Source organism: Coregonus clupeaformis, chromosome 7, assembly GCF_020615455.1.
Source record: "Coregonus clupeaformis isolate EN_2021a chromosome 7, ASM2061545v1, whole genome shotgun sequence".
In the NCBI taxonomy this organism is placed as follows: Eukaryota; Metazoa; Chordata; class Actinopteri; order Salmoniformes; family Salmonidae; genus Coregonus; species Coregonus clupeaformis.
In genome coordinates this window covers 7,201,849-7,217,054 of record NC_059198.1, presented here as the reverse complement: position 1 = coordinate 7,217,054, position 15,206 = coordinate 7,201,849, and the positions used below count along the sequence as shown (strand labels likewise).

General features: G+C 41.6%; 1 protein-coding gene across 1 annotated transcript in view; it reads right to left on the bottom strand.

Moving 5' to 3' along the window:
- Positions 1 to 9,071: 9,071 nt before the first annotated feature.
- Positions 9,072 to 15,206, bottom strand: part of LOC121570745 — a 257,249-nt gene continuing 251,114 nt past the window's right edge. The window contains 7 exon segments of the mRNA XM_045221082.1: positions 9,072 to 9,445; positions 9,885 to 10,036; positions 10,213 to 10,500; positions 11,913 to 12,233; positions 12,430 to 12,756; positions 12,895 to 13,200; positions 13,357 to 13,671. Of these exon segments, the coding sequence (XP_045077017.1) occupies positions 9,437 to 9,445; positions 9,885 to 10,036; positions 10,213 to 10,500; positions 11,913 to 12,233; positions 12,430 to 12,756; positions 12,895 to 13,200; positions 13,357 to 13,671 (1,718 nt within the window). The 3' untranslated portion in view covers positions 9,072 to 9,436.

Sequence of the window (15,206 nt, the reverse complement as noted above, 5' to 3'; positions counted from 1 at the left end):
TCAAACATCTCCAACTGTCAGTAGAACTCAAATCATAAAAGTGGTACTAACTCATATGTCAATAAGTTTTCATAGCATTTAATATTTTTGAGTACTGTTAAAATATATTAGGTTATTGAGTAAATAACTTTATTTATTTGAGTTTGGCTAATGTAAAGTTATTGAGTTTTTACAAGTAATGATTATATAATATTTTTAAGTCAATCTAACATTTATGAAATAAGTTGTTCTTACTTGATTCTATTATGTTTTGTATCTTTACTTAAATGATAAGAGGTCGTCTGCACTCTTTTAAGGTCCTTACCACTGAATATTCTCTATTCCAGGTGTGTAGGAGTCAAAATAAGAATACTGTCGAAAAAATGAATAAACGTATTTACTTAAAATAATAAAGTAGTAGTCAGACACATTGTGCTGATATAGAATTATTCAGTTTTTGCAAGTTATGTATTTTTTTAAACTTTATGATACCTTTACACAATGTTGTATTTATGTTTGAAGAAAGAAAAAATATATTTCTAAAATAGTATTAAGCAGTTTGTTGTGCTATGAGGTGTATTTGATCATGATGAACTGATATCAAAACCGCTGGGCAAATTGACGTTCAATAATGAGACAAGCCATTCCCACCATCAAAAAGGTAATGTGCCCCACTCTTAATGAGGCTAATGAAGTATCCTTTAATGCTTACAGCTCTACCTCCAGTTACTGCTAGAGGAAGGAGCAATGTGCTCAACAATTCCTGCTAAAGTGGGTTAAAAAGACAAATTGTCAAATACATAAAAACAATGTTCAACATTAAGACACGACCACTGAAAGTTACTAATCAGAACTACTTACTACTACACTTGAAAAAAAATAGTAATGAAGGTTAATATTTTAAGTAGAAGGGACCCTACATTTTTATGTTCACTACAACAAATATTCATGTTCAAGTAACTTCCATCGTTATAGTTCAGAATACATAATGCAATTTAGTGTAAAAAAGTTAATAGAACACAAAACAGTTAAGTATTTACAACTTAAAAAGATAACCATATGGGTGGTGATGTCACTTTTTACTTTAAGTATTGAACACTGCAATACTTTGAGTTGGGTTACCACAATGCGTTTCCACAAAACAATGTTGTTAGCTGAACTAATTACTTTTTACAGTGTAGGACATATGCCTTAGTCTATACCAGCATTTCCCAAACTCGGTCTTCGGGACCCCAAGGGATGCACGTTTTGTTTTTTGCCCTAACACTACACAGCTGATTTAAATTATCAAAGCTTGATGATTAGTTAATTATTTAAATCAGCTGTGTAGTGCTAGGGCAAAAAACAAAATGTGCACCCCTTGGGGTCCCGAGGACCGAGTTTGGGAAACCCTGGCCTCCCCCAACATGATCAATAGAGCACTACAGACCTCATAAAATGTAAATGCTTTTACTAATATAGAAGCAATCAGTATGAAGGGCATAATGTACAAAATGATTCACAGCACCAGATATACAGTGGGGAGAACAAGTATTTGATACACTGCCGGTTTTGCAGGTTTTCCTACTTACAAAGCATGTAGTGGTCTGTAATTTTTATCATAGGTACACTTCAACTGTGAGAGACGGAATGTAAAACAAAAATCCAGGAAATCACATTGTATGATTTTAAAGTAATTAATTTGCATTTTATTGCATGACATAAGTATTTGATCACCTACCAACCAGTAAGAATTCCGGCTCTCACAGACCTGTTAGTTTTTCTTTAAGAAGCCCTCCTGTTCTCCACTCATTACCTGTATTAACTGCACCTGTTTGAACTCGTTACCTGTATAAAGACACCTGTCCACACACTCAGTCAAACAGACTCCAACCTCTCCACAATGGCCAAGACCAGAGAGCTGTGTAAGGACATCAGGGATAAAATTGTAGACCTGCACAAGGCTGGGATGGGCTACAGGACAATAGGCAAGCAGCTTGGTGAGAATGCAACAACTGTTTGTGCAATTATTAGAAAATGGAAGAAGTTCAAGATGACGGTCAATCACCCTCGGTCTGGGGCTCCATGCAAGATCTCACCTCGTGGGGCATCAATGATCATGAGGAAGGTGAAGGATCAGCCCAGAACTACACGACAGGACCTGGTCAATGACCTGAAGAGAGCTGGGACCACAGTCTCAAAGAAAACCATTAGTAACACACTACGCCGTCATGGATTAAAATCCTGCAGCGCACGCAAGGTCCCCCTGCTCAAGCCAGCGCATGTCCAGGCTCGTCTGAAGTTTGCCAATGACCATCTGGATGATCCAGAGGAGGAATGGGAGAAGGTCATGTGGTCTGATGAGACAAAAATTGAGCTTTTTGGTCTAAACTCCACTCGCTGTGTTTGGAGGAAGAAGAAGGATGAGTACAATCCCAAGAACACCATCCCAACCGTGAAGCATGGAGGTGGAAACATCATTATTTGGGGATGCTTTTCTGCAAAGGGGACAGGACGACTGCACCGTATTGAGGGGAGGATGGATGGGGCCATGTATCGCGAGATCTTGGCCAACAACCTCCTTCCCTCAGTAAGAGCATTGAAGATGGGTTGTGGCTGGGTCTTCCAGCATGACAACCCGAAACACACAGCCAGGGCAACTAAGGAGTGGCTCCGTAAGAAGCATCTCAAGGTCCTGGAGTGGCCTAGCCAGTCTCCAGACCTGAACCCAATAGAACATCTTTGGAGGGAGCTGAAAGTCTGTATTGCCCAGAGACAGCCCCGAAACCTGAAGGATCTGGAGAAGGTCTGTATGGAGGAGTGGGCCAAAATCCCTGCTGCAGTGTGTGCAAACCTGCTCAAGACCTACAGGAAACGTATGATCTCTGTAATTGCAAACAAAGGTTTCTGTACCAAATATTAAGTTCTGCTTTTCTGATGTATCAAATACTTATGTCATGCAATAAAATGCAAATTAATTACTTAAAAATCATACAATGTGATTTTCTGGATTTTTGTTTTAGATTCCGTCTCTCACAGTTGAAGTGTACCTATGATCAAAATTACAGACCTCTACATTCTTTCTAAGTAGGAAAACCTGCAAAATCGGCAGTGTATCAAATACTTGTTCTCCCCACTGTACACCTGTTCTTTCCATGACATAGATTCACCAGGAGAATCCAGGTGAAAGCTACAGTGGCTTGCGAAAGTATTCACCCCCCTTGGCATTTTTCCTATTTTGTTGCCTTACAACCTGGAATTAAAATGGATTTTTTTGGGGGGGGTTTGTATCATTTGATTTACACAACATGCCTACCACTTTGAAGATGCAAAATATGTTTTATTGTGAAACAAACAAGAAATAAGACAAAAATACATAAAACTTGAGCGTGCATAACTATTCAGCCCCCCCCCCAAAGTCAATACTTTGTAGAGCCACCTTTTGCAGCAATTACAGCTGCAAGTCTGTTGGGGTTTGTATCTATTAGCTTGGCAAATCTAGCCACTGGGATTTCTGCCCATTCTTCAAGGCAAAACTGCTCCAGCTCCTTCAAGTTGGATGGGTTCCGTTGGTGTACAGCAATCTTTAAGTCATACCACAGATTCTCAATTGGATTGAGGTCTGGGCTTTGACTAAGCCATTCCAAGACATTTAAATGTTTCCCCTTTAACCACTTGAGTGTTGCTTTAGCAGTATGCTTAGGGACATTGTCCTGTTGGAAGGTGAACCTCCGTCCCAGTCTCAAATCTCTGGAAGACTGAAACAGGTTTCCCTCAAGAATTTCCCTGGATTTAGCACCATCCATCATTCCTTCAATTCTGACCCATTTCCCAGTCCCTGCCGATGAAAAACATCCCCACAGCATGATGCTGCCACCACCATACTTCTCGGGGTGATGAGAGGTGTTGGGTTTGCACCAGACATAGCGTTTTCTTGATGGCCAAAAAGCTCAATTTTAGTCTCATCTGACCAGAGTACCTTCTTCCATATGTTTGGGGAGTCTCCCACATGCCTTTTGGCGAACACCAAAAGTGTTTTGGTTATTTTTTTCTTTAAGCAATGGCTTTTTTCTGGCCACTCTTCCGTAAAGCCCAGCTCTGTGGAGTGTACGGCTTAAAGTGGTCCTATGGACAGATACTCCAATCTCCGCTGTGGAGCTTTGCAGCTCCTTCAGGGTTATCTTTGGTCTCTTTGTTGCCTCTCTGATTAATGCCATCCTTGCCTGGTCCGTGAGTTTTGGTGGGCGGCCCTCTCTTGGCAGGTTTGTTGGGGTGCCATATTCTTTCAATTTTTTTATAATGGATTTTATGGTGCTCCGTGGGATGTTCAACGTTTCTGATATTTTTTTATAACCCAACCCTGACCTGTACTTCTCCACATCTTTGTCCCTGACCTGTTAGGAGAGCTCCTTGGTCTTTATGGTGCCGCTTGCTTGGTGGTGCCCCTTGCTTAGTGGTTTTGCAGACTCTGGGGCCTTTCAGAACAGGTGTATATATACTGAGATCATGTGACAGATCATGTGACACCTAGATTGCACCCAGGTGGACTTTATTTAACTAATTATGTGACTTCTGAAGGTAAGTGGTTGCACCAGATCTTATTCAGGGGCTTCATAGCAAAGCGGGTGAATACATATGCACGCACCACTTTACGTTATTTATTTTTTAGAATTTTTTGGAACAAGTTATTTTTTTCATTTCACTTCACCAATTTGGACTATTTTGTGTATGTCCATTGCATGAAATCCAAATAAAAATCCATTTAAATTATAGGTTGCAATGCAACAAAATAGGAAAAGTGCCAAGGGGGATGAATAGTTTTGCAAGGCACTGTATGATCCCTTACTGATGTCACCTGTTAAATCCACTTCAATCAGTGTAGATGAAGGGGAGGAGACAGGTTAAAGAAGGACTTTTAAGCCTTGAGACAAATTGAGACATGGATTGTGTATGTGCGCCATTCCGAGGGTGAATAGGAAAGACAAAATATTTAAAAGCCTTTGAACGGGGAGTGGTAGTAGGTGCCAGGTGCACAGGTTTGAGTGTGTCAAGAACTGCAACGTTGCTGGGGTTTTCACGCTCAACAGTTTCCCCTGTGTATCATGAATGGTGCACCACCCAAAGGACATCCAGCCAACTTCACACAACTGTGGGAGGCATTAGAGTCAACATGGGCCAGCATCCCTATGAAACACTTTCGACACCTTGTAGAGTCCATGTCCCGACAAATTGAGGCTGTCTGAGGGCAAATGGGGTGCAACTCAATATTAGAATGGTGTTCCTAATGTTTTGTACACTCAATGTAGAATATGGATATTCAATATTAAATAACTGAGAAAATAGATTGATATTCCAGCAGGGCTACGTGGAATTGGCTGAGCATTTTTGCCATCAATACTTTCACAGCTGTTGTCTGCATATTTCATGGATAAGTCATTTTGGTGGCATTTTAGTTAATGTCGTGTAGCTCAGTTGGTAGAGCATGGCGTTTGCAATGCCAGGGTTGTGGGTTCGATTCCCAAGCATGCTCTATAGCAAGGAGATTTCAGAATGGTTTGTTTTACTGTAATATCTGTGTTTATGCATGTACACTGAACACAAATATAAACGCAACATGCAACAATTTCAAAGATTTTACTGAGTTACAGTACATATAAGGAAATCACTCAATTTAAATAAATAAATTAGGCCCTAATCTATGGATTTCACATGACTGGGAATACAGATATGCATCTGTTGGTCACAAATACCTTTAAAAAAAGGTAAGGGATTGGATCAGAAAACCAGTCAGTATCTGGTGTGACCACCATTTGCCTCATGCAGCGCGACACATCTCCTTCGGATAGAGTTGATCAGGCAGTTGATTGTGGCCTGTGGAATGTTGTCCCACTCCTCTTCAATGGCTGTGCGAAGTTGCTGGATATGCTGGATAACTGGAACATGCTGTAGTACACATCGATCTAGAGCATCCAAAACATGCTCAATGGGTGACATGTCTGAGTATGCAGGCCATGAAAGAACTGGGACATTTTCAGAGTACAGATCCTTGCGACATTGGGCTGTGCATTATCATGCTGAAACATGAGATGATGGCGGCGGATGAATAGCATGACAATGGGCCTCAGGATCTCGTCACCGTATCTCTGTGCATTCAAATAGCCATCGATAAAATGCAATTGTGTTCGTTGTCCGTAGCTTATGCCTGCCCATACCATAACCCCAGTGGTCATCGAAAGTGAGCATTTGCCCACTGAAGTCAGTTACCATGCCGAACTTCAGTCAGGTCAAGACCCTGGTGAGGACGACGAGCACGCAGATGAGCTTCCCTGAGACGGTTTGTGCCAAAATTATTCTATTGTGCAAATCCACAGTTTCATCAGCTGTCCGGATGGCTGGTCTCAGACGATCCCGCAGGTGAAGAAGCCGGATGTGTAGGTCCTGGGCTGGCGTGATTACATGTGGTCTGTGGTTGTGAGGCTGGTTGGATGTACTGCCAAATTCTCTAAAATGACGTTGGAGGCGGCTTATGGTAGAGAAATTAACATTCAATTATCTGGCAACAGCTCTGGTGGACATTCCTGTAGTCAGCAGGCTAATTGCACGCTCCCTCAAAACTTGAGACATATGTGGCATTGTATTGTGTGACAAAACTGCACATTTTAGAGTGACCTTTTATTGTCCGCAGCAGAATGTGCACCTGTGTAAGGATCATGCTGTTTAATCAGCTTCTTGATATGCCACACCTGTCAGGTGGATGGATTATCTTGGCAAAGGAGAAATGGTCATAACAGGGATGTAAAGACATTTGTGCATAAAATCTGAAATAAGCTTTTTGTGCGTATGGAACATTTCTTGGATCTTATATTTCAACTCATGAAACATGGGACCAAAACTTTACTTTTCTATTTCTGTTCAGTATTCATTGATTGGTTGATTCATTTTATGCTACACAAAAATAAATAACATATCGTTTACTAAACTAATCCAATCTGTTAGTAATTGGATTTAGTGCACCAGTTACTGAGATGGTTGTTCCAGTTTATATGATTGAGGTAGTCTCATTATTCAATCTTCCCTACCCTAGCAGTCATTTTAAATGCAGGTTGCAGGTGATTAACAATTCCACTTGTTGGATATCCTAACTCTGGCTGCATTCCAATAGGAATTACATGTCACTTTGCAAGCCAGTATAATGTGACTTGCAGGCCTGATGTGGCCTGTAAACCAGGAGATTCCTAACACAACTGTGTTTGGGTATAGCACTCAAAGAAAGGCCTTATGATATATGTAATGTATTGTCATAATAATTATAATGTAAAGGCTAATAAGGCTGGTGGAACTGTTCATAGAGGCTTCTAGGACGAACCCTCCAAAGATAAAAGGGTTCTCGGTAGAACCCTTCATAGACGGTTCTAGGAAGAAGCATATACAGGGGGTCCTTTGAAGAACCCTTCATAAAGGGTTCTAGATAGAACCCTCTACAAAGGGTTCTACCCATCACCAAAAAAGGGTTCCCCTATGGCAGGGGTGTCAAAATCATTCCAAGGAGGGCCAAGTGTCTGCAGGTGTTTGGTTTTTACTTTCAATTAAGATCTAGACAACCAGGTGTGGGGAGTTCCTTATTAATTAGTGACCTTAATTAATCAATCAAGTACAAGGGTGGAGTGAAAACCCGCAGACACTTGGCCTTCCATGGAATGAGTTTGACATATTCAAAGAACCCTGTATGGTTCTACTTAGCACCTTTTTATCCAAGTGTGTATGTAGGTGGTAGTCATTATGGTGATCACTGTGCTTGCCAATGAGATGCTGATGTGGTCGATCATAATGAGGATGAACGGCTGTCATTTGTCTGTGCCCTATTGAGTGAGGATGTTCACTGGTTATTTCTCCATGGTTGGTGATTGAGACTGGGGAGAGGGTCAGATGGAGAGAGAGAGGTGGTCAGACAGGGAGACCCTTCTGGATGGGCAGCCTGCTGGGCATTGTGCCCTCCTCTCCCCTGTTGCCAGCCCCATGGCACGTCAGTTGGCAACATGCTGTGACTCCGTCCCGGCAACAGCATCAGAGCATTGGTTCTCAGCCATGGCGGTCTAAGCCAATCAGAGCACCGACGATGCCAGATTACACGAGATCCAGCCAATTGGGAGGCTGGGTGAACTCAGTCTCTTCCCTCCCCAATGTGATTTCCTTCAAACCCTCCAGACATACATACACACACACACACTCACATGTCGTAGACATATCAGCAAACACACACTCTCGCAGATTTTCACACTCACACGCTTTAATTTTTTCTTGCAGACATATGCAGACATTTTGAGAATAATGCAACTGTCTCTTCCTCTGTTGTCATGGGGACCTTCCCTGAACGCAGCCAGCTAATATTTCCAGGTGATTTCTGACCTGTGAGCATCTGCATACAGACCAGTGACCATTGCCACACATGACTGGCCTTTCACATGGGAAATGTACCAGCCCACAGTCAGATGTACCACAGTCTTGTGGTGTCCTCTAGTGGGCAACAAATGTGTTGCAGTGCTGAAACAAAAGGTGTATGTCAGCAAAGGTTATTATTTTTTGCTGCTGGTAGAAAATCCTAAGAAATGTTATTTAATTGACACAAGCTTTCTCCAATCAATCAATCAATGAATGTCTGATTGTGCGTGTGTGTTTGGTGGGGGGATCGCCTAAGCCAGGGGAGGCTGATCTACAAATAATTTTCCCTGCCAAATAATAGGCTTTGTGTAATTAAGATTCACAGAGCTAGGTCTCCCCTGGCTTAGGCGAGTCCCCCCACCAAACACACAATCACAACACGACTGTGATTGATTGATTGGAGAAAGCGTGTGTCAATGAAAGAACGTTTCCTAGGATTTTCTACCAGAAGCAAACCTAGTGCATCATGCTGGAAATACCAGTAGAAAGTGCCAGAAAAACAACCAAAAAGCATGGTCCTACTTATGTGGTCTTTTAATGTTGTTCTCTATATGTATTTATGTCAAATCAGATATGAAACATTATTTATATTCTTACTAATGGTATATATTTTTAAACATGATTTAAAAACTATAAACTACAAATAACACACAAGAGGGAGGAGGACAAAGTAGGTCATTTGAAATAATGTTTTATTATCAGCAGATAATTCAGCAATAACTGGTGTCTAAACACTTCATCATAGAGAGTAATGGCATGAGTATGTTTTATTTAATAGTGGTTAAACATAAATGTTTATCTCTGCTCGAAGATTCTATAATGCATTAACAAGAGATGAGAGCAAGTAAGCGCACCACAACATTGTCTGTCTTTGTGGGGGAAAAAAACACAAAACACTTCTCTGTCATCAAACCTGCTACCGGAGACCGTAAGTAATTCAATCTATGCAATGTTATAAAGAAATATGTTGTGATTATATAAGAAAAGGTTGAAATAAATGGTTTTATTTCCAGTTGAACTTTCCAGTGTCCTGAAGTCATCATTTTGTCTGAAATAAAAAATTAAAAAGGAAGTAAGTATAAGTTGATGTGAAAACCTTGGAATGCTTGTTTTACATTCAAGATGCTGAATAAGATGTGAGAACACCAAGTGTAACTGTGGCTTATCCAGCAATACAATGAGAGTAAGTGTGATAATGAGATTGCAGTGACAGATACAAAATACAAACAAAAAAAACATATAGCCTCTGGGGAGACCAATTTGATTTATATTCAACATGACGATAATCTGAATACCCTCTGTGTGGGATGACATTAGATATCTGAAACTCAACAGGTGCTTCAACAGGGCGTCAAAGCAGTAAAGACACACGGAGATAAAATAATGCATTCTTCTTAAAAGAAAAAAAGGCAAACCTCACAAACATATCTTTACACTTCAAAGCCAGGCTGTGAAAACCTGTGAGGTGGTTATATCCTCCCTCTCACCTTGACCAGAGTGACTGTGATGCTGTAGAGGAGGGAGATGAGGAAGAGGACCAGGAAGATGCAGGCCATGTTCCAGTTCTCCTCTGCAGTGTCCGCCAGGATGGGATCAGACCTGTTCTCGTCAAAGAACACACCCTCCACCTCAAGGAGCTCTACTCAAAATGAAAGAGCAGATTTTCAGTGAGAAAGAGTTGCAGAAACAGGCTAGCCTGGAATCCAAACTGAAATGCTCTATTACAATGGTGAAACAGAGCATATACGGTTAGAAAGAGGCTAGCACCAGGCAAATGTTATTGTATCAGAAGTGAGTGAACAGACAGACAGACACCTGGTTTGGATATGTTCAGGGCCAGAGTCTGGGTGGTGTGGGTCACCCTGCAGGTGTAAACAGCCCCCGGTGCCCAGTCCTGGGGCGCCAGGCTCAGGTGGCTCCTGATGATGAACTTTCCCCCTGGTGCCCTGTAGGGGGTGCTAGTGTTGTGGTTCCACAGCTCTGTGATGTCGTCCAGCAGCCAGGTGATGTTGATGTGTGAAGGGCTGAAGCCAAACACCAGGCAGACAAGCTCACTGGGACCCTGGAGCAGGGTGGCTGTTGGTACGGAGGGGGTCACTGAGGCTGGAGAGAGAGATAGTGAGAGTCAGGGAGGGAGAGACTGGAGTGGATGAGACTGGGGAGAGTGGGGGCAGCATGACTGATAGTCTGGTAGAGAAACTGGGTGGATGGAGAGGAAGAGAGAAACTGAATGAGGGTGGATGCTGGAGCAGGACAGGAACTGGGGTAATGGTATCTGATTATGGGGAAAAACCTGATGGATGGGAAATGAAACATTGCTCGTTCTGATACGTTTTAATTTTTAACTTTTAGAATATGTATTATTATTGTATTGCTAGATATTGCTGCGTTGTTGTAGCTAGAAACATAAACATTTCGCTGCACCTGCGATAACATAAACAAAACTGTGTACATGACCAATAAACTTTTATTTGATTTGATTTTTATGAGTGATGATGACTGAATTAAGTATGTACATACTTTGAGACATTGTGCTGAAACTCCTTGTACCCTAAAATGCTATTCATTTTTGGGGCAATGTTTGCGTCTTACTGAATTGTATCATTCATAGACTCTCTCTGCAGTCTGCAGCCATAAACTATTATGTTGTAGCTACAGTATATCTACTTTTCGAAACCCTTGTCGACTGCAAATCCAGAATCCGCTCCTTGGCAGCTATTAACGCAGATTATTATTGGTGGTGGTGTTGTATCAGTGTCACTAGGGTTTGCATTTGAAATGGTTTGTTCCTGTCTAGACTTTACATTCAGTCCCGCACGGCACTCGACCGCATGTGAGTTTGGTACCAAAACTTTGGAACAATGGAGTTGAGAACTTGCTGAGAAGAAAGGATATATCGGTATGTCCTTTTAACTACTCAAATCAAATAGCATAATTTTTACATGTTTACACTTATGAGTTATAATGATTGGCTAAACGTGGAAATATTTCCATGTTTTGTTTTGCTTGTTAGAAAAAGGAGCAAATTAAAGCACTAGCTAGCATAACAATATAGCTGAGCTAGCTGGGTTAGCTAGCTAGCTATAGCTAAACATAACCAGTGCGCTAATACGATTTTGGTTTGCAAATTTGACTAATTTAGCAATATATTGAGTGAATGTTATTCTGTGGTGTTTATACATTTTTTGCTATTGGAAATAGTCTGAGGTTAATTCTATATGCAACTCAAGATTGGTCTGCTGACCTAGCCTACATTTCTGTCATGATGACAATATTATTGACACAGTGAAGGGTTTGTGGGATTGAATAGCCTATCTGTAGACCTACTGTAGGTTAAAGACGATAGAGTGACAGACTGGGAGACACACTAACCGCAAATCTCTGTTGTTTTTCTCATCCAAACTCTCCAAGTCATCAGACAACATTATCAACCATCAACCAACATTATTACTATTCATCAGTACATGTTATTACAATCAAATTCATGGCACTGTTCAAATCAACAGTCCACTCACCAAATACATTCGCTATTGTGCTGGTGATAGGTCTTTCGGACGACTCGTGTCTGACAACACAGGAGTAATTGGAGTCCTGATTCCACTCGGACCTGGGCACGATGAGTCTACTGTTCATGGCGTAGGTGCTTCTCCCTGCATAAAGGACTGAAGGACTAGTGGAGTAGTGAGATAAAGGTAGGCGACTGCCAGCCTTCTCCCAATTCACTATTACATCAGAGGGGAAGAACCCAGACACTAAGCAAAGCAGTGTGGCATTATTTGAACCCCATAGATCAGAATCTGATGGTCTCACTATCTTTATAGAGGGTGGCTTGGGATCTGGAGGGACAAAACAAATGAAAATAAAATTGATTAGTTAGTTGATTTTGGGCCTATTCAATAAAATGTAACATAAATATATTGTTTAGTAATATGTCAGATAAGCACTGATGCAATAGCATGCACAAAGATGTATGTATGTATCAACATCAGCATTCTGGGTTATGTGTGCCAATTGAGTGTTGAATTAGCCTACCTCTGCATTTAGTGATATGCTCCTCCTGGGCTTGGCTGGAGCAGCGGTGCTTCACCTCACACAACACACGTTTGTGTGCATGCCAGTCCCTCGCAGACACGTTAAACATTATCTGCACAGTCTGTGTCCCATTGGAATGGTCCTTGGGGGCCCATCTGACCCCACCTTGGGAAGCCACAACCCCATCCACCTTCCAGCTAACAGAAAAGTCCTCAAGGCTGGGACCCACCAGCAGGCAGGTGACAGGCACCTGTCCATCTGTACTCAACTTCCGAAGAGTGGGTCCCTGTAGGTAAACCCCAACTTTCTGAGATGATATTGGAGTCACTGAGAGGAAAGGGAATTGAGTGTTTTAAGCTACGTTCAGATATTGCTCTAAAGAATGCCTACATTACTGAATGATGGTTAGGCTATAGGCCTATATCACTGCTCAAGGATAGTATATGTCATAATACCAAAAACTACCTGCACATCTATTGATGCTCTTCCTGACTTTCTGAAGTTCCTCTTTCTGAAGATACTTGTCGATGACCTCACAGGTGAAGTCCTTCCCCTGGTTCCACTCCTGCTGTGTTACTGTGATATGACTGGTTACTGCCACACGTTCGTCTTCCCCCATCATAATCTCATAGGCTGCTGCAGACCTCTGTTCAAACCCAGAGAGCCACTTGATCTGAGGGTTGAAGCCCCACCCAGAACATATGAGTTTCTGGGTCCCTGAGCCTGACGTCTCCTCACTGGGCACTAGAAGAAGCTCCATGGACGGTTCACCTGGAAACAATACAAACACTTTTCCATTTTAGAACTATTGAGTTCTAAATTAAGACTATGCAACAAACAATGGAAACTTAATTTAATGTTGGTAGGCCTAATTACATAAAAAATTTAGATGGTATCATAAGGTAACGACGAGAGAAGTTCACCCACCAAAAAGCTTTCCTGTGGAGTTAGACACCCAGCTGTTGGAGAAGCCTTGGTTTACTTTACAGGTGAAAGTGCTGTCTGTTTTCCAGTGTGATGTGGGGACAGAGAAGCGTCTGGTGAGTGAATGGTGGTCTTTGGAGGCAGGCAGATCCACATACTGTTTCTCAGGGAAATCAACCCCATTGGCCTGAAAGGTGACGTAGAGGTCACTGGAGGAGAGATTTGTGATGGCACACTCCAGCACAGCACTGTCTCCATTCAGTAAGTCTGGGAGAGACCTCCTGATCAGCACTGTGGGAGTGCTGCTCACTGCAGGTCCTGGAGAAAACACCCACAGAGTAGAGAGATCAACAGGAGAAAGGAACATTAATCTGGCTTCAGTGTCAATAAGGTCTACTTTTTATGTGGTAGGATTGTAAGAAGACTGAATGTTTTGCTGTAGTCCTCTCTGTATAAACTACTGTTCAAAAGTTGGGGTCACTTAGAAATGTCCTTGTTTTCAAAAGAAAAGCAATGTTTTTGTCCATTAAAATAACATCAAACTGATCTTAAATACAGTGTAGACATTATTAATGTTGTAACTGGATATTGTAGCTGGAAATGGTTGATTTATAATGGAATATCTACATAGGCGTACAGAGGCCCATTATCAATAACCATCAGTCTTGTGTTCCAATGGCACGTTGTGTTTGCTAATCCAAGTTGATCATTTTAAAAGGCTAATTGATCATTAGAATCACCTTTTGCAATTATGTTAGCACAGCTGAAAACTGTTGTGCTGATTAAAGAAGCAATAAAACTGGCCTTCTTGAGACTAGTTGAGTATATGGAGCATCAGCAATTGTGGGTTCGATTACAGGCTCAAAATGGCCAGAAACAAAGAACTTCTGAAACTCGGCAGTCTATTCTTGTTCTGAGAAATGAAGTCTATTCCATGCGAGGAATGCCCAAGAAACTGAAGTTCTCGTACAACGCTGTGTGCTACTCCCTTCACAGAACAGCGCAAACTGGCTCTAACCAGAATAGAAAGAGGAGTGGGAGGCCCCGGTGCACAACTGAGCAAGAGGACAAATACATTAGAGCGTCTAGTTTGAGAAACAGACGCCTCACAGGTCCTCTGCTGGCAGCTTCATTAAATAGTACCCGCAAAACACCAGTCTCAACGTCAACAGTGAAGAGGCGACTCCGGGATGCTGACCTTCTAGGCAGAGTTGCAAAGGAAAAGCCATATCTCAGACTGGCCAATAAAAATAAAAGTTTAAGATGGTCAAAAGAACACAGACACTGGACAGAGGAAGATTGGAAAAAAGTGTTATGGACAGACTAATCGAAGTTTGAGATGTTCGTATAATAAAGAAGAACATTTGTGAGACGCAGACCAAATGATAAGATGCTGGAGGAGTGCTTGATGCCATCTTGTCAAGCATAGTGGAGGCAATGTGTTGGTCTGGGGGTGCTTTGGTGGTGGTAAAGTCCTCGTTCGATCCTCCTTCCACTTCCTCCCAGAGAGGATTTAGGGTGATTTTTGGAGGAATGACCCGCTGCACTAATACAAGGTGGAAGGAGGAGTAAAATTGTAAACCAAAGTCAGATTGTAAACTTTGAATCAAATTCTTCATACCTTTTTATGTGGTAGGATTGTAAGAAGACAATGTTTTGCTGTACTTCTCTCTGTATATACAGTATTACTGTTCAAAAATTGGGGTCACTTAGAGATATCCTTGTTTTCAAAAGAAAATCAATTTTTTTGTCCATTAAAGTAACATCAAACTGATCAGAAATACAGTGTAGACATTATTAATGTTGTAAATGGCTATTGTAGCTGGAAATGGCTGATTTGTAATGGAATATCT